The following is a 22,222-nucleotide window of genomic DNA, read 5'->3' as shown; positions in this document are numbered from 1 at the left end:
CCAACAACCCCACACTTTCCTATGTCTTCTCTTTTCCTCCTATATATATACATATATATATGTATATAAATCAGCTAATAGCCATCAGTATATTCATATTCATTCTGTGTATAGCACACCTATTCAGAAAAATACCCATAAAGCACAAAAGTGAAAAAGAACAGTTTTTTTTTGTGTATCAATCATTGCCAAAAAGCAAACTAATACCCATTTATTTTTTGCAATTTTTGGTTTCAAGATTGTTGCATTTGAGGTAAAGATTGAATCTTTATTGTCCATTTTCATGATTTCTTGTGTTTTTGCTAATTGGGTTTTCAAGAATCTTGTGAAAATGGTCTTTTTGTGTTTTTTTTTGTTCTTATGATCTGTTAAATGTGGGGTTTTTCTGTGTTTTTGTTATCTTTCTTTGAATGTGTTTGTTGCTATTTTGTGAGATTGAGATGAGTTAATTAGAAAAATCTATGCATTTATGTTTTCTGAGGTGTTTGGGGCATTGAAAATGGATTCTTGGTTCAAAGATTCTTGCATTTGAGGTAAAGTTTGAATCTTTACCAATAAAGTGTTGTAAATGGTTGGGTGGAGTGGTAAATACTTATTTTTATTTTTGACTAGAGGTATGAGTTTGAGTCTTCTAGCTACAGAGTCGTCTTTGTTAGAGAGGTCTTTATCCTAATATGGGTGAATTGAGTTTTAGTTAGGCTCCAATGCGGGTATCGGACACTTCTGGCTATAGAGTCGTCTTTGTTAGAGAGGTCTTTATCCTAATATGGGTGAATTGAATTTTAATTAGGCTCCAATGCGGGTATCGGACACTTCCGGCTATAGAGTCGTCTTTGTTAGAGAGGTCTTTATCCTAATATGGGTGGATTCGGATTTAGTTAGGCTTCAATGCGAATATCGGACACTGGGTGGGAAAACAAACAAAAAAGTTTGAATCTTTATTGTTCTTTTCATGGTTTTTTGCAACTTGGGTTTTCAAGAATCTTGTAAAATTGGTATTTTTTTTGTTTTTATGGGGTTGCTTCTTTTTCTTATGATCTGCCAAATGTGGATTCTTCTCTGTTTTTTTTTTCCACTTTGAATATGTTTTTTTTTTTTTTAGAGATTTGAGTAAATTAGAAAGTGCCAATAGATTCAGATTTTAAAGTTTATGCCAATAGCTATTCATTCTTCTGTTTTATGAGAATCTGTATCTTCTTGCTTGACTTGTTCAAATATAAAAATGTAAAATATGAAGTGATTATAATTTTTTCTTGAAGAATATCTTCTTGGTCAAAATTTGCAAAAAGTTGGTTCTTGCAAATGATACTTGATTGATTGTCTACATTTGGAGATTTTAAATGGTAAATATTAGTTTATACTTTATAGTACAGCTCATAATGTGATGTAACAAAGTTTTACTTGTTGATGTGTTTCCATTTGGCATTTTGATTAGTATAATTTGAACGAATCAACTCTAAATGTATGTTACTATTGACAGGATTTTAAGGTCTCAATAACCTGTCAAGATTCGATTTTGAAATCGTATGGGGTTATCCTTTTCGAGCCCACTAGCCTCTCAAAGTGATTCGGAAACTGGCCTTGATTCTGTCGTTGTGAAATCTATCGATTTCGGACATGATGAGCAGAAGACGCCACTACGGTCAGTTAGCTTTAAGAGCCATGACACAGAACCAACAATATTGCAATCAGAAGGCTCTGGAAGGATGTCGATAGAGAAAACCATCAGCTTTAGGACAATGGGAAGTGCAATGGAGTTAAAGAGAACTTCATCAGAAGAGAAACCCGAGTTTAGCGAGTTTCATAGGTTAGGAAGCATGAATAAAGAGTCTCAAAAATCTCCTCTAGCATATACTAGCAGCCCCAAACATGAGGCAGCTTTAAAGTTACAGAAAGTGTACAAGAGTTTTAGGACTAGAAGAAAATTAGCAGACTGTGCAGTACTTATAGAGCAAAGCTGGTACGTATCTATGCCGAAAAAAACATCCTATCGATAAACTCTACTGATTTGAATGTTCCTGACATGTATTTTTTTGGAAAATTTCAGGTGGAAGCTATTAGATTTTGCTGAACTTAAGCATAGTTCTATTTCATTTTTTGATCTTGATAAGCACGAGACAGCAGTTTCTCGTTGGTCGAGAGCAAGAACTAGAGCAGCCAAGGTAAATTTTGGATCATTTCGTAAATGCTGATGAAAGTTATTGCAAAGATTTTAAATTTATTAATCTTTAAGATTTTTACTGATCTTTTTCTTCTTCATGCAGGTTGGCAAGGGCTTATCTAAGAATGGCAAAGCTCAGAAACTAGCTCTACAGCACTGGCTTGAAGCTGTAAGTAGATTTTTTTTAACGGTATATACTGAATTCGTGTTTTACGCCAAATTTCAGTTTTACTAATAAGGGTAAGGCTTTTTTTGTGTAACAGATCGACCCACGACATCGGTATGGACACAACTTGCATTTCTATTATGTCCAATGGTTGCATTCTCAAAGCAAAGAACCCTTCTTCTACTGGTAATTGTCTAGATGAAGAATGATTGAGTTTTAACGATAATACATCATGAAAGTTTCTCGTTTGCTAACTATGTTCCTCTTAATCAGGTTGGATATTGGAGAAGGAAAAGAAGTGAATATTGTTGATAAATGCCCTCGATGGAAACTTCAGCAGCAGTGCATTAAGTACCTCGGTCCGGTAGGTCCTTATTCCATTTATCAGTCTATTAGTATCTTGGCTAGTTGCACTTGTGGGGATTTGGAAACTTTACTTATCGTTTTTTATTTGTTTATAAACTATAGATGGAAAGAAAGGCTTATGAAGTTGAGGTGGAAGGTGGGAAACTCTTCTACAAGGAAACCCGGAAGCTCCTTGACACGACTGATGAACCAAAAGGCACTAAGTGGATTTTTGTGCTCAGCACCTCGAAAACCTTATACGTTGGCAAGAAAACTAAAGGCACATTTCAGCACTCTAGTTTCTTGGCTGGAGGAGCTACATTAGCTGCTGGGAGAATAGTTGCAGAACGAGGAGTATTGAAGGTATGTTAACGTATCTTCGAGTCATTTTCACACTTCTGAGTCGACTTATATTGGCAGCTTATTTGTGAATTCGATCTAACCCTTTTTTCATTTGTTAATTGAATTCTACAGGCTGTCTGGCCTCACAGCGGACATTACCGACCTACCCCAGAAAACTTCCAGGACTTCATTTCATTCATGACAGAGAACAATGTCGATCTCAATGATGTTAAGCTTGATTCTGATGAAGACGAGGAAGAATCGATTGGCAAGAAGAGTGCCGTTTTCCTCAGAGGCGATTCTTCTGAGGACGACTTACAAAAAGATGGTTTAGAGACAGAGGAGAATGATCTAGAAGAGTCGAATTCAGAGAAAAGAGACTTGAAAGTGCAAGAGCAAGCTGCTGATATACAACTTTCCAATTCAAAACCATCTCATAACTTCAGTATCAAATTGCCTAATCTTCAAATTCCCCGGAACGATGGTTTCATAGAGAAGTTAAAGAACGAAAGTGAAGCTGCTAAATCTTTTTCCTACTTGGAATCGCCCACAGACGGATACAAAACAGCAAGAGAATTGTTTGCTCCCGAACAAGATCAAATGGATTTAGAACGCAGCTCTTCTGTTGAAGAACTCGATGTAAGTAATGAAGAGATAATTCCAGATGAATCTATCATCCAAAGGATTAATTCACACAAGGATCTTAAATCGTATCAGTTGGGAAAGCAACTGTCTTGCAAATGGAGCACAGGAGCTGGCCCTCGTATCGGATGTTTGAGGGATTACCCCTCACAGCTGCAATCCCATGCTTTAGAACAAGTGAGCTTGTCCCCGAGAAGTGCTTGCCGTCTCAAAATGAACTTCCCTTCAAGAGCATCAACTCCAACGAGCCTGAGCCGCGTAATGCAGGTTTCCTGTTCCCTTTCTCCTATGGGCAACAAAACTTTATCTTGCCTCAATAGCAAATATTCCTCTCCACCACATAAAGGACCCTAACTTCATATTCATTTGAACTAGGATTAGTTTTTTTTTTCTTTCATTAGTCTGTTCTTTCACTGTGAATAGACAAAATGACATAGAAATTCTTTTCATAACAATTCTTCCATAGTTTTATTTTTTCCTATTCAACTGTACACAAGTTTTGTTCATCCTAGTGGTAGATTGCAATATGCAAATTGTAAAATTTTGAATTCCAATACTTATTTGTAAGTGGAAAAGAAAGAAATGAGAAACAGAAAAAAAGAAAAGGAAATCATTCATTCTTTATCTATGGTATTCTTAGCTTAAACTTATTTTCTTGAGAAGTTGATCTTGTTGTTGTACTCTGACAGTCACAAAGGGCTGTACTCCCACTTACGTTGCTCGGACTCTCTAAAAATGATGCTCTACATGAGTGTCGGATCCTCCAAAATGCACTACTTTTAAAGAATCTGACTTCAACTTGGTTGCACTTTTGAAGAGTCCGAACAAGTCCTTAGTACACACGGCTAATATTGAGCCTTTTGAGTAAATTGAAATAAGTTAAAAGTCTGAGTTTAGTTTGCATTGTTCTTGATAACCGGAAACTCGTGTAATCGAGCCCCTGACATGCTGCTCTATTGCTCGGACTTTCAAGAATGTTACTGAAAGAGTTGGTTTTGGTTCTTGTGGAATCAAACTAAATGGAAGATGAATTAATATGAATATTTGGTAGGAAGATAATTAGTACAAAATACAAGTCAAAGATTGTATCTTGGTAGGTGAAAGTTAGGCAAACCATAAAATGGTTTGCTATCTTAACCTTGACAATTTTGACACATAGTGATGTCATGGATGACATCAATAGGATGAATTTATTCCTATAAATAGGTAGCTCTTAATTCATTTTCAAATCATCCTTTCACTTGCCTTCTCACCTTCTAAGGCATTGTGTTCTCTCTCTTGTAGTATTTCACTTATATTCTTTGTATAGTGAAATAAATATTGGTGCAGTTGTTCTTTGGTGGACGTAGGATCATTTTGATCCGAACCACGTTAAATATTGTTGTTCTTCCTTGTTCTTTAGTTTCACGTTTCCGCTAACAATTGGTATCAGAGCAAGGTTCTGTCTGAGTATGCTCTGTGGTTGCAGCACAGTCTGAACTTCCACATCAGAAAAGGATTACTTTGGTTTTCTGTAGTTCCAAATACATTGTAGTAGAAAAGGAAGAACAAAAAAAAAAAAAATGAGTTCCATGAAGTTTGAAATTGATAGATTTAGTGGGCGCAACAACTTCAATATCTGGAAAATCCAGATGATAGCGTTACTGCGGAGGGAAGGTTCAATCCATGCTATTGACGGAAAGTACCCCGATAAGATATCGGATTCCGACAAAGAAAAGATTGAAGGAGATGCATTGAGTGCAATCCAACTGTCCCTTGCACCTAACGTACTTTGTGAAGTGAGTACAAGTACCGAAGAGACGGCCAAAGAGTTATGGGAAAAGCTGGAAGGGCTTTACCAGGACCAGTCAGTGACAACAAGGATGTTGTTACAACGGCGTCTTCATACATTTAAGATGGATTCAGGTACTTTGTTGCAAGACCATCTAGATGCGTTCAATAAACTTGTGATGGACTTACAAACTGCTGGAATTAAAAAGGACGAGGAGACACTTGCATGTTCTTTACTATTTTCATTGACTTCAAAATATCGTGATATTGAGAATTCAATGATGTATAGCAAACAACCTATTAAACTTGAGCAAGTGCGGCAAGCACTAAACTCTTGTGATGTGCGGATGCATTTTGAAGGAGACAAAAGTGACGAAGCTAGTGGACTCTTTGTAAGAGGTCGTACTAGCCAAAAGGGAAGGAGCAAATCGAAGTACAGATCAAAGTCTCGTGTGAACAAAAAGAATGCGGAGTGTTGGGGCTGTCACAAGAAGGGGCACTTTGAACGAGATTGCCCTATGTCGAAGTCCAAAGAAAAGGCGAGTGCATCCATTGTTGAGAAAGTACATGATAATGATGATGATTATGTACTAACAACATCATGCAATAATGGAGTCTATGACAACAAATGGATCTTAGACTCTGGTTGTACTCTGCATATGACATTCCGAAAAGATTGGTTCAGCAGCTATGAAACAAGCAGAGGAACTGTATTAATGGGCAATAATGCAACTTGTAAAATAGTTGGCATTGGTTCAGTTCATGTTCGCTGCCATGATGGAATCATGAGGACTATTACAGAAGTCCGTCATGTTCCTGATCTAAAGAAGAATTTGATCTCCCTGGGTACTTTAGATAAACAAGGCTATAAGTACATGAGTGAAGGAGGAACTATGAAAGTGACTAAAGGGTCTTTAGTCATGTTGAAGGCCAAGCTGGAGGATGGCCTCTACACACTTGCGGGAAGCACCATTATTGGCTCTGTAAATGCATCTACAGTGCAGTTATCTAATGATGACAAGGCAAAATTATGGCACATGAGACTAGGCCATATGAGCGCACGAGGATTGGAGATGTTGAGCAACCGCAACCTTTTGAATGGTGAGAAGATCAGCACACTTGAATTTTGTGAGCACTGCGTCTTAGGGAAGCAGAAAAAGGTCAGCTTCAGCACTGGCAAGCACAAGACGGGAGGGGTGCTAGACTACATCCATTCAGATTTATGGGGTCCCTCTAAGCTTCCATCAAAGGGAGGAAAGAGGTATCTTCTCACATTCATTGATGATTTTTCACGAAAGGTTTGGGTGCGTTTCCTGAAGACAAAAGGTGATGCTTTTGAAGCATTTAAAGAGTGGAAGATTTTGGTTGAAAATCAAATTGAGAGGAAAATCAAGTATCTTCGCACGGACAATGGCTTGGAGTTTTGCAGTGAAGAGTTCAATGATTTCTGCAAGGTTCATGGGATCGCAAGGCATAAGACGGTCAGGCACACACCACAGCAGAATGGAGTTGCCGAGAGAATGAACAGAACTCTTCTTGAGAAGGCTCGTTGTATGCTCTTACAAGCTAAGATGTCCAAAGTATTTTGGGCTGAAGCAGTTCATACTGCTTCTCATATTGTCAATCGGTCTCCAGCATCAGCGATTGACTTTAAGACTCCGAATGAGGTCTGGTCAGGTGAACCCTCTAACTATTCATACTTGCGAATATTTGGGTGTCCAACTTATTATCATGTTAATGAAGGTAAGCTTGAACCAAGGGCTAAAAAGGCCATATTCGTAGGGTATGTTGATGGAGTAAAAGGGTACAAACTATGGTGTTTGTCTTTACTCAAATTTGTAGTTAGTAGAGATGTTACCTTTGATGAATCCTCTATACTTGATCCTCGTAAAGTTTCTGTGGAGTTATCTAGAAACGAGAACAACGAGCAGGTGGAGCTACCGGTGGAGCTTACCAAGAAACGGGATCAAGAGACTCAAAGTGATGAGTCAAAAGATGCAGAAGAACTTGCTTCCAATGAACCATACACAATTGCGAAGGGAAGGGACAAAAGGCGGATACGGAAACCGGAACGTCTTATAGAGCAAGAAAATCTGATTGCACAAGCGTTCGTAGCTGCAGAAGAAGAGATTAAGGATCTCGAGCCCTCTTCGTATATTGAAGCAACTTCTTGCAAAGATGCTGCACAATGGCAGTTGGCCATGATGGAAGAGATGGAGTCTCTTCACAGAAATGAGACATGGGTCTTAGTTAAAAGGCCAAAGGGGATGAGGACAGTTGGATGCAAATGGGTCTACAAAAAGAAAGAAGGTATTCCAGAAGTGGAAGCTGCTAGGTTCAAGGCGAGATTGGTTGCAAAGGGTTTCAGTCAGAAGGAGGGAATTGACTACAATGAGATCTTTTCTCCAGTCGTGAAACATAGCTCAATTCGCGTGCTGCTAGCATTGGTTGCACAATTTGATTTAGAGCTTCAACAGCTTGATGTCAAAACTGCTTTTTTACATGGTGATCTAGAAGAGACAATCTATATGGATCAGCCTGAAGGTTTCCTAGCTGAAGGAAAAGAAGACCATGTATGCCAACTGAAGAAGTCTTTGTATGGTTTGAAGCAATCCCCTAGACAGTGGTACAAGAGGTTTGATGCATTCATGACTACACATGGATTTTCGAGGAGTGCATTTGATAGTTGTGTGTATCACAAGAAGATGTCTGGTAACTCTATGATTTATCTTTTGTTGTATGTTGATGATATGCTTATTGCTGCTAACAACATCACAGAGATAAATATTTTGAAGAAACTGTTGAGCAAGGAATTTGACATGAAGGATCTAGGAGTTGCAAAGAAAATCCTTGGAATGGAAATTTCAAGAGAAAATGGTGTTGTACATCTTTCTCAGAAGAGGTACATCCGAAAAGTTCTTGAAAGATTCAATATGGATATGAGCAAGCCTGTAAGTACACCTTTAGCTTCTCATTTCAAGCTTTCAGAGTTACAAATGCCTCAATCTATGGATGAGGTGGAGCATATGTCAAAGGTTCCTTATGCGAGTGCAGTTGGTAGCATTATGTATGCTATGGTATGCACACGTCCAGATATTGCCCAATCTGTAAGTGTAGTAAGCAAGTACATGGCAAATCCAGGAAAAAGGCATTGGGAAGCTGTCAAGTGGATATTGAGATATCTCAAAGGAGCTCCTGATGTTGGCCTAACCTTTCGGAAAAGTGAAGGTATTTCAATTCTCGGTTATGTTGATTCTGACTATGCAGGGGATCTTGATCGAAGGAGGTCCACAACTGGATACATCTTTACTCTCGTTGGCAGTGCCGTTAGTTGGAAATCGACTTTACAGTCGATTGTCGCTTTGTCTACAACAGAGGCAGAATATATGGCAGCAACGGAGGCAGTGAAAGAAGCTATCTGGTTGAAAGGTTTGGTGGCAGAATTGAGTTCAGCTCAGCTTAAATCAATTCTAAAATGTGATAGTCAAAGTGCTATTCATTTGATTAAAAATCAAAGATTTCATGAGCGCACCAAACACATTGATGTCAGATTTCATTTTATTCGAGATGTCGTAGAAAAGGGAGCTATCAAGGTTGAGAAGGTTATCACAGACGATAACGCTGCAGACATGTTGACCAAAATAGTCCCGCTTGCCAAGTTTGCACACTGCAAGGACTTGGCGGGAATATGATGCAACTCTAAGAGAACAACTGCTAGGTGGAGCTGGTATGTTCAACAAAGGTTTGATTCTTCTTGTTTCTTACAATGGGATTGCCCAGTAAGCTTAGAAGTTTTGGCCGGAGTTGTTTATACGCATGCTTGGAACACAAACCAAGGTGGAGATTGAAAGAGTTGGTTTTGGTTCTTGTGGAATCAAACTAAATGGAAGATGAATTAATATGAATATTTGGTAGGAAGATAATTAGTACAAAATACAAGTCAAAGATTGTATCTTGGTAGGTGAAAGTTAGGCAAACCATAAAATGGTTTGCTATCTTAACCTTGACAATTTTGACACATAGTGATGTCATGGATGACATCAATAGGATGAATTTATTCCTATAAATAGGTAGCTCTTAATTCATTTTCAAATCATCCTTTCACTTGCCTTCTCACCTTCTAAGGCATTGTGTTCTCTCTCTTGTAGTATTTCACTTATATTCCTTTTATAGTGAAATAAATATCGGTGCAGTTGTTCTTTGGTGGACGTAGGATCATTTTGATCCGAACCACATTAAATATTGTTGTTCTTCCTTGTTCTTTAGTTTCACGTTTCCGCTAACAGTTACTGTAGTTGTATATTAGATACTCAAAAATTATACTACTTTTGGAGGATCAGACATCGGACCTTCCAAGAATGTAGTTGTATTAGATACTCGAAAATTATACTACTTTTGAAGGATCAGACACATGACCATAGACATTTTTGAAGAGTCCGAGCAACATAAGCTGCTCTAACCACACATCATGTGTTGTACTACCTTGAACATTGAAACCAAACACTAGGGGTTGTTTGGTTTTGTTAATTTTCTAGTTTATGTTAAGATTAGGTACTGTTGACATGATAAACTGACATAAAACATGCCTGTTTAACAAAGTCAAGTGTAATTAACATTATTTCTTTCTGACAATTTGTTGTTAAGCAAATAATAGAGGCAGTTTTTGATAAGACTGAATCACAGGTCATTAGTATAACTACTAATTAATTTCTTTAATAGTCAATCATTATGATGTGCTTACAACTTCTTGGAAGTGAAAAAAATATTATTATTAATGAAATCCCAATATTTAAGAAATATGTAAAGCACATGCACTTGACCTAGATCAAGATTCAAAAGGTCAGATATTCGTACATTACAAACATTTTTCTTAAACTTCGTGCACAATCAAACTATGATATATGAAATGAAACGACAGTAGTTGATTTCTCACCATCTACCTAAGCATTAGTACTGGGGCAGAGTTACTCGATATCTATACATGCACGCAAGCTGATCCAGACACTAAAACTCGTTCTTGAGACATGAGAAGAAGTGGAACTTAATATAACATATGTAAAGACAATATGATGGTCATATGTTGGATGAAGAGTTACATTAATTCAAAAGCCAATTGTTACTGTCTATGAGATTCAAAACATGGGATTGTTAAAAGTACAGACAAAAACTGAAGGAAAAAAAAACAAAATATATCTTTTTTTCTGCAAAATCTTCAATTATAGACCTTAATGTTTGTTGGATAAGTTCATGAACTTGTCAATAATTAGGGAATATTGACAAGTAAATACTTATTCTATTTTCCTAAAGGCTGCATGCACTTATATATCATGCTATACATACATTTAAAACTTGCAACATGAGCTATTATGTATTTTTTTTTTGGTTTCCACCATTTTTCGATATCTGTATTGGAGGTTGATTAAATTTAGATTCGCGCCAAGAAGTTTACATTGATTGGTAAAAATTAGCCTCTAACAAAGTCAACTTCATATATAGTGTTCAAATATGAGACGTCTGATTAATAGTGAATGAATACTAGAGCCCGACTAAATTTAGATTCGTGCATTCATAGGTAAATACGTCCCTAACAAAGGCGATTTCATATCTAGTGCTCGAATCTGAGACATCTGATTAATAAAGTATAAGTACTAGACGCATCCGCGCTGAGAAGTTCATATTGATAGATAAATTATTTTCCAATAAAGATAACTTCATACCTAATTATCAAACTTAAAACATCTGATTACGAATGAATGCATACTTACCATTCTATCACGAATGATATTATTGGTGGAGGGATTACTTAATTGATACAACACATTAGTGGTTTAAATAATTGTTGTACCATTTGTAAAGGGCATCATGTGTTTTTTTTTCTTTCTTTTTTGAACTTTCCTTTTAATGTTTTTTTTTTTGTTTATTTGAGATAAAAAAGAACATTAAGAGTATTAAGTCTAAGTTTTGCTATCTACTTCCAGCTCATTAGAATATACTTGGAGTTTAACAATTGGTTTAAGTGTTAATTGAAAGATTTGTGATCTTAAATATGAAGATTTCATATCTAGGAGGTTTATTCAATTATGGATAATTCTTCTTAATTTATTGTTTAAAAGATCTATGGAAGATTTGCATATTAATTAATATCCATATATCTCATGAGTTTATTGGGATTTTTTTTTTCTTTGTAACTTGTTATTTTTGATAGTTAAATCATAGCTTGTAACTTATAGATTTGTATGTACTTTTTTATTTTTAATTAGAGGTTTTAAGTTCGAACTTTGAGTATGAAGTTTATCTTTATTATGAAATATTTAAACTCAAATATATGACTTTTCGATTTGAATCTGAATTTTATCAAACTTTAATATGAATAAGAGATATGATTTTCAGTTCGAGCTTCAAGTATGAAGTATTGCTTAAAACATGAGATTTTCAATATGAATCTGAATTTAGTTAAACTTTAATATGAATATTAATTTTTTTTACGATTATTCTAACTTTTAGTTTCATCTCACTTTTTCTAATTAATACTTATAACATTATTTTCTACTTTTAATAGCAAGAAAAAAAATTCATTTTAATTTTTAAAATCAGAATACGAACCTATTTCTGTTATTTCGAATTTCACAAATAACATACTTTCTTTTACTCTTATTACTTTAATTAAATTTGTTTAATTTTCAAGTAAGAGTAAAATAATTTAATTTTTTTTGAAGTTCAAATTCTTACATGTGGCATTAATTAGTTGAGCAGACACAACAACCATAAGACAAAATTATAATGTAAGCACTTTCATTGAATAAAAAGATTTGCTTAATTATAATATATGATTAGCCTTGTTAATTAGAGCTGGCATATTTATTTTAAACAATTAATATTAAACTTTTTAAATTTAAACTTGCACTTTGAACTCGTACGGATATAATATTTAGTTTTAATAATTATAATAATAATCTAAGATCCATGCATTTAATTTGTTGATTGAAATTATTGCATAATGTGTATACTACGTGGACTAATATCTACCTTAAAAAATAATTAATTTGGACTAATGTGTGTTATTTATCAAAGTTTAAGTTATATATATATATATATATATTTATCATTATAAGATTTTTTTCTATGTAAATTAGATTATCTTTACCTATTCTTGATACTTTTTGAATGATATGTAAGTGTAAATTTTCTTGAAATTATTTTAAAGTGAGGTTAAAATCGTTCACTGATTATGTTATTTCATCATATGATAAATTGCACTCCACGAGCAATATTTTATACTTCTATTCCATGATAAATAGTGATTACTGACCATTTTCCTGACACTCTTTAAGAAAAATAGTTAATGTCATGAAATTTCAAATTTAACACACGATATAAGTAGCTATTTGTGAAATTTTAACCCCTATTCCGTTAAAGTGTTTGGAATAAGAACAAGAATATTATGTATCTCATATATATTTTTGATACAATTTTCAATTCATGGTCATTAAAATCAATTTTTTTTATTACTTATAACATTTCCTTTTTCGAGAATTACATAACATAAATTTTGATTAATATTTTAAAATATTTTTTTTTCATTATATTGATATAAAAAGAACAACTTCTTATTATACCTTTCATGTAGTTTTCTGTTACTTACATTTAAATTATAGAATATCAAACTAATTGAATCTAATTCAGCTTCGAATATTAGTCAAATCAATTTTTTAAAAAAAGAAATATGACACGTATTTTGAGACGGAGAAAGTATATAATTAAATATATACGCTTTTATAATATAGCTTCTCTTCAATTATAAAAAGGTGTATTGTAGATACTAAAGGGATCAAACTTCACATAAAGAAAAACTTAGGGACTAATTTAGCATTTACATTACATCATTTTACCCATAACCCGAGAGAATAGTGGAGCCCTAATTTCATCAGCGGAGCAAAAAGGGAATTTTTTTTTTTACTAATAATTTTTTTTTAAATTATTTTTTTGAAGTTTCAAAAGCATAATAGAGAAACCCCATTTGGCTAAAATTCAAGGATTTGCAGCTGAAAGGTATAATTTTTTTACTTCTTTGCTTCATTCTTTACTTACAGATGAGTGAAATGTATGTTCTTTTTTGATAGTATAATGAGATGTTTTTGAAGTATTTGATTTGTAAGTGTAAAAAGGTTGAATCTTGGTACTCAAAGCTAGCTTCTTTTTGATTAATTTTCTATGTTTTGTGGAAAAAAGTTTGTTTTGCTTTGGTGGGGTTTCTGTTTTGACCCTTTTGTAATAATTTAGTGTATTTCACAAGTGGTGTCACTTGCCCCTATTGGGGTGTAGAGAGACGGTTTCCGATAGATGCTCGGCTCAAAAGATGTTTTGACCCTTTTTGCATGTGATGAAATTCTTAGGAACTGATTTTTGCCCCTAAATCAGTCCAAGATTATGTTTTGGACTTGAGTTCCTCAATTTCGACAATGAAATTGATGGTTTTTCTTCAAAACCGAAGAAGGGAGGAAAGGATAACCAGGATGGAATATTTTGTCCTGTTCAAATAGTTTGATGACAATAGGAGAAATGGTAGGTTATGTAGGCCACTAATATGGGAAGGAATAGGTGGAGATAGTTAACTAATAATAATGATACTGAATTTAGTTCTACATACTGTAGACCGATGAAAACATATCTGGTTCAGTTGCAAAGGAAGAAAACTCATGTCTTTATTCATAGGGTAATAAACACTTCATGAAACATCAATAACCTATGAAAGTAAAAGCTTGTATTTGCATTCCGACAACTAATTAGACTCGAAACCGGCAATTTTCAAAAATCAAGAGGTAACATTAAGAACTTCAAGGATAAAAGGGGTCGAATAGAAATTGATGTATAACAAATAATTTACAGCCATTTTCTTAGATGGTTAGCTCAATGGTAAATGTTTCAATAAGTCAACAACAAGATTTTAGTAAATGCCTTCTTATGGACTAGGGCATATGTTAATTGATAGTGTAACAAGTAATGATCAAATGAAAATTCTAATAGCTAAGTCAAACCAAAAGAATCTGCATAATTTTTTTTTATGTCCTCAGCTGGAGCTGAAGACATGACCTTAGATAGGAGGGTGTGGAGGTCGCAGATTAAGGTAGAAGGTTAATAGGTAGTAGAGTGTTCTCTTACTTTCCAAAGGGTTTTGGCCTTATGATGTTCCGATTATTGATCGTAATAGTTGCTATATTATCTTCTCTGTCATTTTTCCTTTTCATACTTACTCTGATATCTATACTCGAGTTGAGGGTCCTCTAGAAACAGTCTCTCTACCTCCACAAGGTAGTGGTAAGGTCTACGTACACTCTACCCTCCCAAACTTCACTTGTGGGATTTCATTGGGTATGTTGTTGTTGTCGTTATATATTTTATAGATGTTGAATCCCCTTGGTTTCTTTGTGTGTTTATTTTCTTATATTTTAATAACTCCGCCACTGGTAGGACTGTTTATAAATTACTTCCCCATGATCTTAGGTGCTGACAATGTTGGAATGCCAAAGCCAAAAAAACCTGAACATATGCTTCAACTTCTGCAGCATTTTATCAAACACTCAAACCAAATCAAACAAGTCCATTCGCTGCTCACAACGAGTGGCCGTCTCCTCCTTACCTCTCAATGGATCAACACACTGCTTTACAACACTCTCATCAGGGCTTATCTCAACATTTCTCAGCCTCAAACAGCTCTCATCCTTTTCACCCACATGCTCTTTCATCAAGCTCAGCCGAATAGCCATACTTTCCCTTCCCTTAGCAAAGCAGCCTCGTCTTTCCCGTCCCGTTTGGCTTCATATATAGGCAAGAACCTTCACTGTCAAGTCTTGAGAAGAGGGGTCTTGGGTGACCCATATGTCTGTACATCTTTCATTGGGCTGTATTCGCACGCGGGTGAACTCGGGAGTGCGCACAAGGTGTTTGATGAAATTCCTGAACCGTGTATTGTCTCGTATAATGCGATGCTTGATGCTTGTGGGAAAAATGGGGATATGGGTTTGGGGTTCTTGATGTTTTCTCGCATGTCTTATAGAGATGTTTATTCATGGACTAGTATGATTCATGGGTTCATGAAAAACGGGTGCTCTGAAGTTGCTGTTAAGTTTTTCCAGAGAATGATGGTACACGAGGATGTGAAGCGTGGTTTATTGAAGCCAAACGAGGCTACTTTTGTTAGTATTCTTTCTTCTTGCACGTTTTTGGATGTTGGTGTGGCATTATATCTTGGGAGGCAAGTACATGCTTACATGGTAAAGAATGAGGAGTTGAGTGTCTTCACGATGACCGCTTTGATCGCGTTTTATGGAAAGATGGGTTGTTTGGTTTATGCTTCAAAGATATTTGATGCAATGGTTAGCAAGCAGGTTTGTGCTTGGAATGCTATGATTTCTTCCCTAGCTTTGAATGGAAGAGAGAAGCAGGCATTAATGATGTATGAGAAGATGAGGGCAAAGGGGCTGCAACCAAATGAGATTACCTTCGTGGCTGTTCTATCAGCTTGTGCGCGTGCCAAGCTTGTTGATTTCGGTTTTAAATTGTTTGAAGCAATGTCACATGAATTTGGACTTGTAGCTAAGATGGAACATTATGGTTGTGTGGTTGATCTCTTAGGGAGAGCTGGGCTATTACAGGAAGCGTACGACTTCATAAAGAAGATGCCTTTTGAAGCTGATGCCACTGTATTGGGGGCTCTGATGGGTGCCTGTAGACTTCATGGAGCTATTGAATTGGGAAATGAAGTATCACAACTACTGCTTGAGTCGCAACCAAGTCATTCTGGCCGTTATGTGCAACTCTCAAGCATTTATGCTGGTGCAGAGAGGTGGGATCATGCTGCTGCCTTGAGAAAAGCAATGTTAGATGCTGGAATACACAAGGTTCCAGCCCACAGTTTAGTTTAGTAGAGCTGATAACTGCAGCGGCTTGGTGATGGCATCTCTACTCATCAAATTCAGCTAAAAGGATCCTGCATATGGATTTTGCACAGAGATTGAAGCACTGCTTCAGATCAAGGAGGATACATTAAAGAAACCTGGTTTCAAAGTCTGTTTGGCGAGGTATTTTTTTTTTTCTTTTCTACTTTTCTTTTTCTGAATCTTTATCTTTGGCCAAAAACTTGGACATTATGGTGCAGTTTGCTAATTAATTAGTCTGAACAATAGTTGATCATGTAAACATCACCTATGCGGTTCTGCTTGACTTCTACCTAAATGAAGTGTCAAATCCATATGGATTTGGATCACTAGCAATTCTATCACTTAATTGTGTGTTCATGTCTAATCTTAGGTAAGGTTTTAAACATTATTGCAGGTCTCTATGCAAGTTGTTGTTTGGGACTGATGCATAGTTGCTGTTGTGTAGCAGTAATACTTGATTAATCAATCGGTACCGTCTACCTCCCACCAACACAGGTAGCGAGTAACTCAGCCACCAACACAGGTCAGCTTGTGTTCTGCTAGGATTCTAACCTTCGTTTTTAAGGTTGTTTCTCCAATTTTTCAACTGCTAGACCAACCCCATTGTGGTTGTCGTTGCTATTCAAGTTATTGTATGTTGAAGAATATCCTGACAAATTGTCATATATTTTACTATGATTTTGTCCTTGGGCGTTGTACGTGATCCCTAAACATTATATTATCAACCAGTAGAACTTTACCTATTCATCTTTAGATACTTAAATGACACGATGCTATGACAGCTCATGAGGCCATGTTGGATACTATAGCGTGTAATGCTGAATTCATTGATGATAATAACAGAAGATTCTCCTTCTGAGACCATGAGGCCGTGTTGGATACTAGATTTTCCGAGTTATGGACTGAAAGATTCCCATTTCTGAGCTCATAGTCTCTTTCTCATGATACGTCGGTTGGGCATTTTGCTGCTCTGCTTCAATGATAAAATTTAAACTTTTGAAGACTGCAACTTTGGTCCATGGTTTCCTGATGTTTTTTTGGTCTTTCGATGAGTCTGTAAAAAGTATTCTTGAAATCTGTAACTACAGAGTTTTACGTTTCTGAACATAATGTCGAGTGCTCTATGTTTTTGTTATGAAATGTCATGTGACAGAGTTGAGTGAAATACAATGTTTTTAGTGATGACACATATCATCTTATTGAATGATCTGTTGATTCATGGAAGAAAAGTCATGCCTTTATTCATTGGATTACAAAAACTTTATGGAAACATCACAAACTATAAAAGATAAAAGGCTTTTATCTGCATCTTCAGCAACTCTGTAGACTTGAATTCTGCAAAATTCAAAAATAAAGAAATTAAAGTTAAGAGCTTTAATGATAAAGTATGTAGATATTACATTGATATACAAAAAATAATCTTCTGAAGGATAAAGTTCAAGTTGAAATACCTGGAGGTTGTTACACACTAATATCTTTCCTCGTGCCTTTTCATTCTCATAGTAATTTTGTGTTCCAATTTCACAACCAATCTCGAAAACCATGCTGGATATTGAGTTGACCACATTATGTATATTACGGACAGTCCAATAACAAGTCCACAGCCATAACCCATGAGAACTGCTTCCCAACTGATCATTGGTGAATCTTCTTCTTCTTCTTGATCTATCTCAGCTGGAGTTATTGCCGGTGGTACCCTATCATCACCGCCACAACGTGTTGATAGTGGAAATCCGTGTAACCCATCATTCCCTTGGTATGAACTGTTCTCGAACGAATCAAATTGTTTTCCTGTGGGAATGCATCCAACAAGATGATTGTGAGAGAGATTCAAGACTTCAAGAAATGTGAGGGATTCAAGCTGCTTCGGAATTTCTCCGCTGATTTTGTTAGATGAGAGATCCAATGATTCGAGTACTGATAAATTTTGCAATGATGTTGATATATGACCTTCCAAGACATTATGAGATAAGTTCAAGGTACGAAGTCCAACGAGATCTCCAATAATGCTTGGAATGTGACCTTCAAACCTGTTCTTTGAGAGATCGATAATCATGTTAGAATCCAAAATTTGAACCGAATCATAATCTTGTCCCTTTGTCGTAATTGTCGTCAAATAATCATAATAACCAACATATTGATCAGAAACATAATGTGGGGTTCTTGCACTCTCATCAATTTTTTTCATGGCTTGCAAATTCCCAAAAAGACTTATTGGTAAATTACCACTAAATCCATTGGATGATAGATCCAGAATTTGAAGCTGCGGAAACAAGTTTCTATTCTCTGAAGATTTGACGGGACCATGAAACTTATTTGATCTCAAGCTAAAAATCTGCAAACGAGGTAGGTCTCCGAACCAGTTTGGAAATGTGTCATTCAACTGATTGTTACCTAGATCAAGAAGTCTCAAGTACTTGCAATTGATCAAAGATCGTGGGACTTTCCCTGTTAGCTTATTCCCATGCAAGCTAATGACCTTGAGTTGGTTTCCAATACTAAAATTTGTATTAAGTGTCCCACTAAGACTGTTGTTGCTCAAATCCAATTTACAAATATTCATCTTACCCAAACATTGTGGGATTGACCCCTCCAAATTATTACTTCTCAAATTTAGCACATTCAGTGCTGTCAGATTGCAGATAGTTGAAGCAATCTGTCCACTGATATTATTGTTCGAAAGAAGAAGAATTCTTAGGCTTGGCGTGTTTAGGAGTGAATTTGGTATTGGACCTTCCAGCTGATTTTCTTTAAGAGTAACGATACTTAATGTTTTGGACTTGAACTCCTGAATTTTTCCTCTGAAAGTGTTATTGCTCAAGTCTAACACTTTTAGCGAAGGAAGGGAGAACATCCAGGAAGGTATAGTCCCATTCAAGTGGTTTGATGACAAGCTGAGCCATAGTAGGTTTTGCAGTCCACTTACATTGGATGGGACTGGGCCAGTAAGGGAATTGGATGAAAAATCTAGCAATTCAAGTCGGGTCCAACTTCTGTTAAAGGATAAGAACTCAAGTTGGCCATGAAAGTTGTTATATGATAAAATAAGGGTTTCTAAGTTGGAAAGGTGGAGAACTCTTTCGGGCAAAATCCCACGTAACTGTGTGTCTGAAAGTTGTAGAGTTGTTAAATGAGAAGAGAAATTTGAAGGAATAGTGGAAGAGATGTTGACAGATTCAAGGTGGAGCTCTCTTAATTGGGTCAAGTTCTTAAGGAGCAGTTCAAAATTGTGAGGCCCAAGACTAAGCTCATGTTGATCACCTATACGAAGAATGTGTAGTTTAGAAAGGTGAGAGATTTCAGCTGGGATCAGACCTGTAAAACTTGAATGTGACAAATCAAGATGCGTCAAGCCAGAGAACTCACCAAATTTAGGTGAAATGAGTGATCCAGAAAAATTATTATAAGCCAAATCAAGCCTTTTGAGATTGGAGAGGTGAAAGAGGCTGCTATTGGAATGAAACTTGCCTTGAAGTTGGCTGCAACGGAGATCAAGCTCAATCACTTGCCCTGTCGTCTCGTCACAATGAACTCCATTCCATGAGCAACAATCTATGCTGTTGTTCCATGACAAAGTTCTTGGATATGACTGGATATTCTCTTGGTCTGTTATGTCGTAACAATAATCAGAAGCATTAGGATTAACGGTAAACATGTGTTTGAATTGTAGAAGAGCAAGAGCTTCATCTTTGGGGCACAAATGAGGTGAGGATGAGGAGAAAGCAAGTTGACAGAGAAAGGGATATAGCATAAAAAATATAAGTTTTACACAATCCATTTCTGCACTAAAATGATCAAAACTAGTTAAGTAGATAGAGAAGAAATCAAGAAATGTTTGCTGTGTCTACATGTTTCATTATGTTTGATGAGATATATATAGCACAAACTCAGGAACGAAGTTCACTATGCAGATTTAGTTATTACTTTGGAGTAATCAATTCCAGGAAGGTCATTTTCATTCAATAGCTTACAAAAAGGTCTTTGTTTTGGCTCTCTTAACAACCCTCCACACACACACACACACACACACTCAACTTTCTCTTCTTCTTTTAAGGTCTTACTTTCTTTCCCAAATTGATACTCCCTCCGTTCCATAATAAAGTTTACTTTTTTTAAAGTAGTCTCGACGTTTTATGGTCTATTTTCACAATTCGTCTTTTAAGAATTTTGCTATGACAGAACCTTTCTTACTCCGTTAACAACCCAGCCCCCACACAACAGGTTTTGGTTCCCTTAACAACCCTGCCCCCACTCCCACAACTTTGCCTTTCTATTACAAAAACTAAAAAAGTTAAGAAAAATTCTACTATGCTTTCTTTCAAATGTTCATTAAAATATAAAAGTTATACATGTTTCAATCGACTTCATCTTTAAGCATGATCTCAGGTCCATTTGTACCAAGAAAATTAAAAAATGAAGGTCACCTTTAAAAATTTCCGGAGTAAATTCACATATCGCCTTTTTTTCCTAAACTTCTCCTGAAATAAATTCACAGAATTAAAAAGTTCCATGAAAGTACTCTTCAAATGATAATAACTACTTATGTATGAGTATTTGATACCCCTTATTATAGACATTCTGTTGAAAAATATCTTCAAATTCTATAACTACAGATTTTTATGTTACAGAACTTAAAGTCGAGTCTTATATGTTTGTGTTATGTGAAAGAGTTGAGTGAAACACAAATGTTTTTAGTGAGTGCTGTGCACATATCGTCTAATTGGATGATCTAAAGATTCATTTTATGTGATTCTAATTTTCTTTTGTTTTGCTGGTTTGGGTCCGTGAGCAGATTGGGCCTTCAGTGTGTTGTGCACTTCAAGAGGCCCAAATCTTCTCTAAGCTAGATACCAAATCTCTGTTTCTTAATTTAGCACTTTTTCATTTATGTAACTTGCATCATAAAGGAGGTCGAATAGAAATTAATGTATCACAATTAATCTACAACCCTTTTCTTAAAAGTTAGCTCAATGGTAAAGGTTTCAAAATCATGTTATGATTTCTTCCTTAGCTATCCATTAACGATGTATGAGAAGATGAGGTGCAAAGGGTCTGCAACCAAATGAGATTACCTTTGTGTCTGTTCTATCAGCTTGTGCGCATGCCAAGCTTGTCGATTTCAGTTTTAAATTGTTTGAAGCAATGTCTCATGAATTTTGAGTTGTAGCTAAGATGGAACATTATGGTTGTGTCGTTGATCTCTTAGGGAGAGCTGGGCTACTACAGGAAGCGTGCGACTTCATAAAGAAGATGCCTTATGAAGCTGATGCCACTTTCTTGGGGGCTCTGATGGGTGCTTGTAGACTTCATGGAGCTATTGAATTGGAAAATAAAGTAGCACAACTATTGTTTGAGTCGCAACCGAATCATTTGTGCTGGCTCAGAGAGGTGGGATTATGCTGCTGCCTTGAGAAAAGCAATTTTCGATGCTGGAATACGTAAGGTTTCAGCCCACAAGTTTATTTAGTGGAGCTGATAACTGCCGCATCAGCTAAGTCATAGCATGACAGATACATGTTTGTGAAATCTCGACTCAACAAAGTCAGTTAGAAGGATCCTGCATATGGATTAAAGCAAGCTGTAGTGATATCTTGACAAACCTGGCTCCTAAGTCTGTTTGACGAGGTATTTCCTTTTGCTATTATGAATCTTTTTCTTTGCCCCGAAACTTTGAAATTGTGGAGCAGTTGGCTAATAAAATGAATCAGAACAACAGTAGATCACGATAAACCTCACCTATAGTCAAGTGCTTCTACTTGATTTCTTCCTAAATGATGTTTGAAATCCATATGAATTTCGATCACTAGAAATTATATCACTCAATTCTGTATTTATGTCTATCGGTTTGAACATCATTGC

At 35.9% G+C, this 22,222-nt stretch overlaps 3 protein-coding genes across 5 annotated transcripts; 2 read left to right on the top strand and 1 right to left on the bottom strand.

Moving 5' to 3' along the window:
- The first annotated feature begins 90 nt into the window (after window positions 1-90).
- Window positions 91-4,135, top strand: LOC107015518 (IQ domain-containing protein IQM2). Its single transcript, XM_015215829.2, has 8 exons — window positions 91-253; window positions 1,481-1,960; window positions 2,048-2,162; window positions 2,265-2,330; window positions 2,425-2,513; window positions 2,601-2,691; window positions 2,796-3,035; window positions 3,147-4,135. Exons 2-8 carry the CDS (start codon window positions 1,527-1,529, stop codon window positions 4,008-4,010), a joined length of 1,899 nt encoding a protein of 632 aa, XP_015071315.1. The 5' UTR covers window positions 91-253; window positions 1,481-1,526; the 3' UTR covers window positions 4,011-4,135.
- A 9,197-nt stretch (window positions 4,136-13,332) lies between these two features.
- LOC107002846 (putative pentatricopeptide repeat-containing protein At1g10330) lies at window positions 13,333-17,550 on the top strand. Of its 2 annotated transcripts, XM_015201043.2 has the most exons (4): window positions 13,333-13,475; window positions 14,928-16,504; window positions 16,758-16,886; window positions 17,146-17,550. In XM_015201043.2, the coding sequence occupies exon 2, from the start codon at window positions 14,945-14,947 to the stop codon at window positions 16,346-16,348; it is 1,404 nt and encodes a 467-aa protein (XP_015056529.1). In that variant the 5' UTR covers window positions 13,333-13,475; window positions 14,928-14,944; the 3' UTR covers window positions 16,349-16,504; window positions 16,758-16,886; window positions 17,146-17,550. The 2 variants fall into 2 exon arrangements, with proteins under 2 accessions (XP_015056529.1, XP_015056521.1); XM_015201035.2 differs by having other exon boundaries at window positions 16,758-17,528.
- Window positions 17,551-17,578: 28 nt separating this feature from the next.
- LOC107002837 (receptor-like protein Cf-9 homolog) lies at window positions 17,579-20,249 on the bottom strand. 2 transcript variants are annotated; one of them, XM_027915234.1, is made up of 3 exons: window positions 19,730-20,249; window positions 17,815-19,624; window positions 17,579-17,698 (listed from the first exon to the last, which is right to left on the bottom strand). In XM_027915234.1, exons 1-2 carry the CDS (start codon window positions 20,139-20,141, stop codon window positions 17,832-17,834), a joined length of 2,205 nt encoding a protein of 734 aa, XP_027771035.1. In that variant the 5' UTR covers window positions 20,142-20,249; the 3' UTR covers window positions 17,579-17,698; window positions 17,815-17,831. The 2 variants fall into 2 exon arrangements, with proteins under 2 accessions (XP_027771035.1, XP_015056509.1); XM_015201023.2 differs by having other exon boundaries at window positions 17,815-20,249.
- Window positions 20,250-22,222: the final 1,973 nt, after the last annotated feature.

Source organism: Solanum pennellii, chromosome 1 (assembly GCF_001406875.1).
Source record: "Solanum pennellii chromosome 1, SPENNV200".
Classification (NCBI taxonomy): Eukaryota; Viridiplantae; Streptophyta; class Magnoliopsida; order Solanales; family Solanaceae; genus Solanum; species Solanum pennellii.
This window is presented reverse-complemented; position numbering and strand designations above follow the sequence as displayed.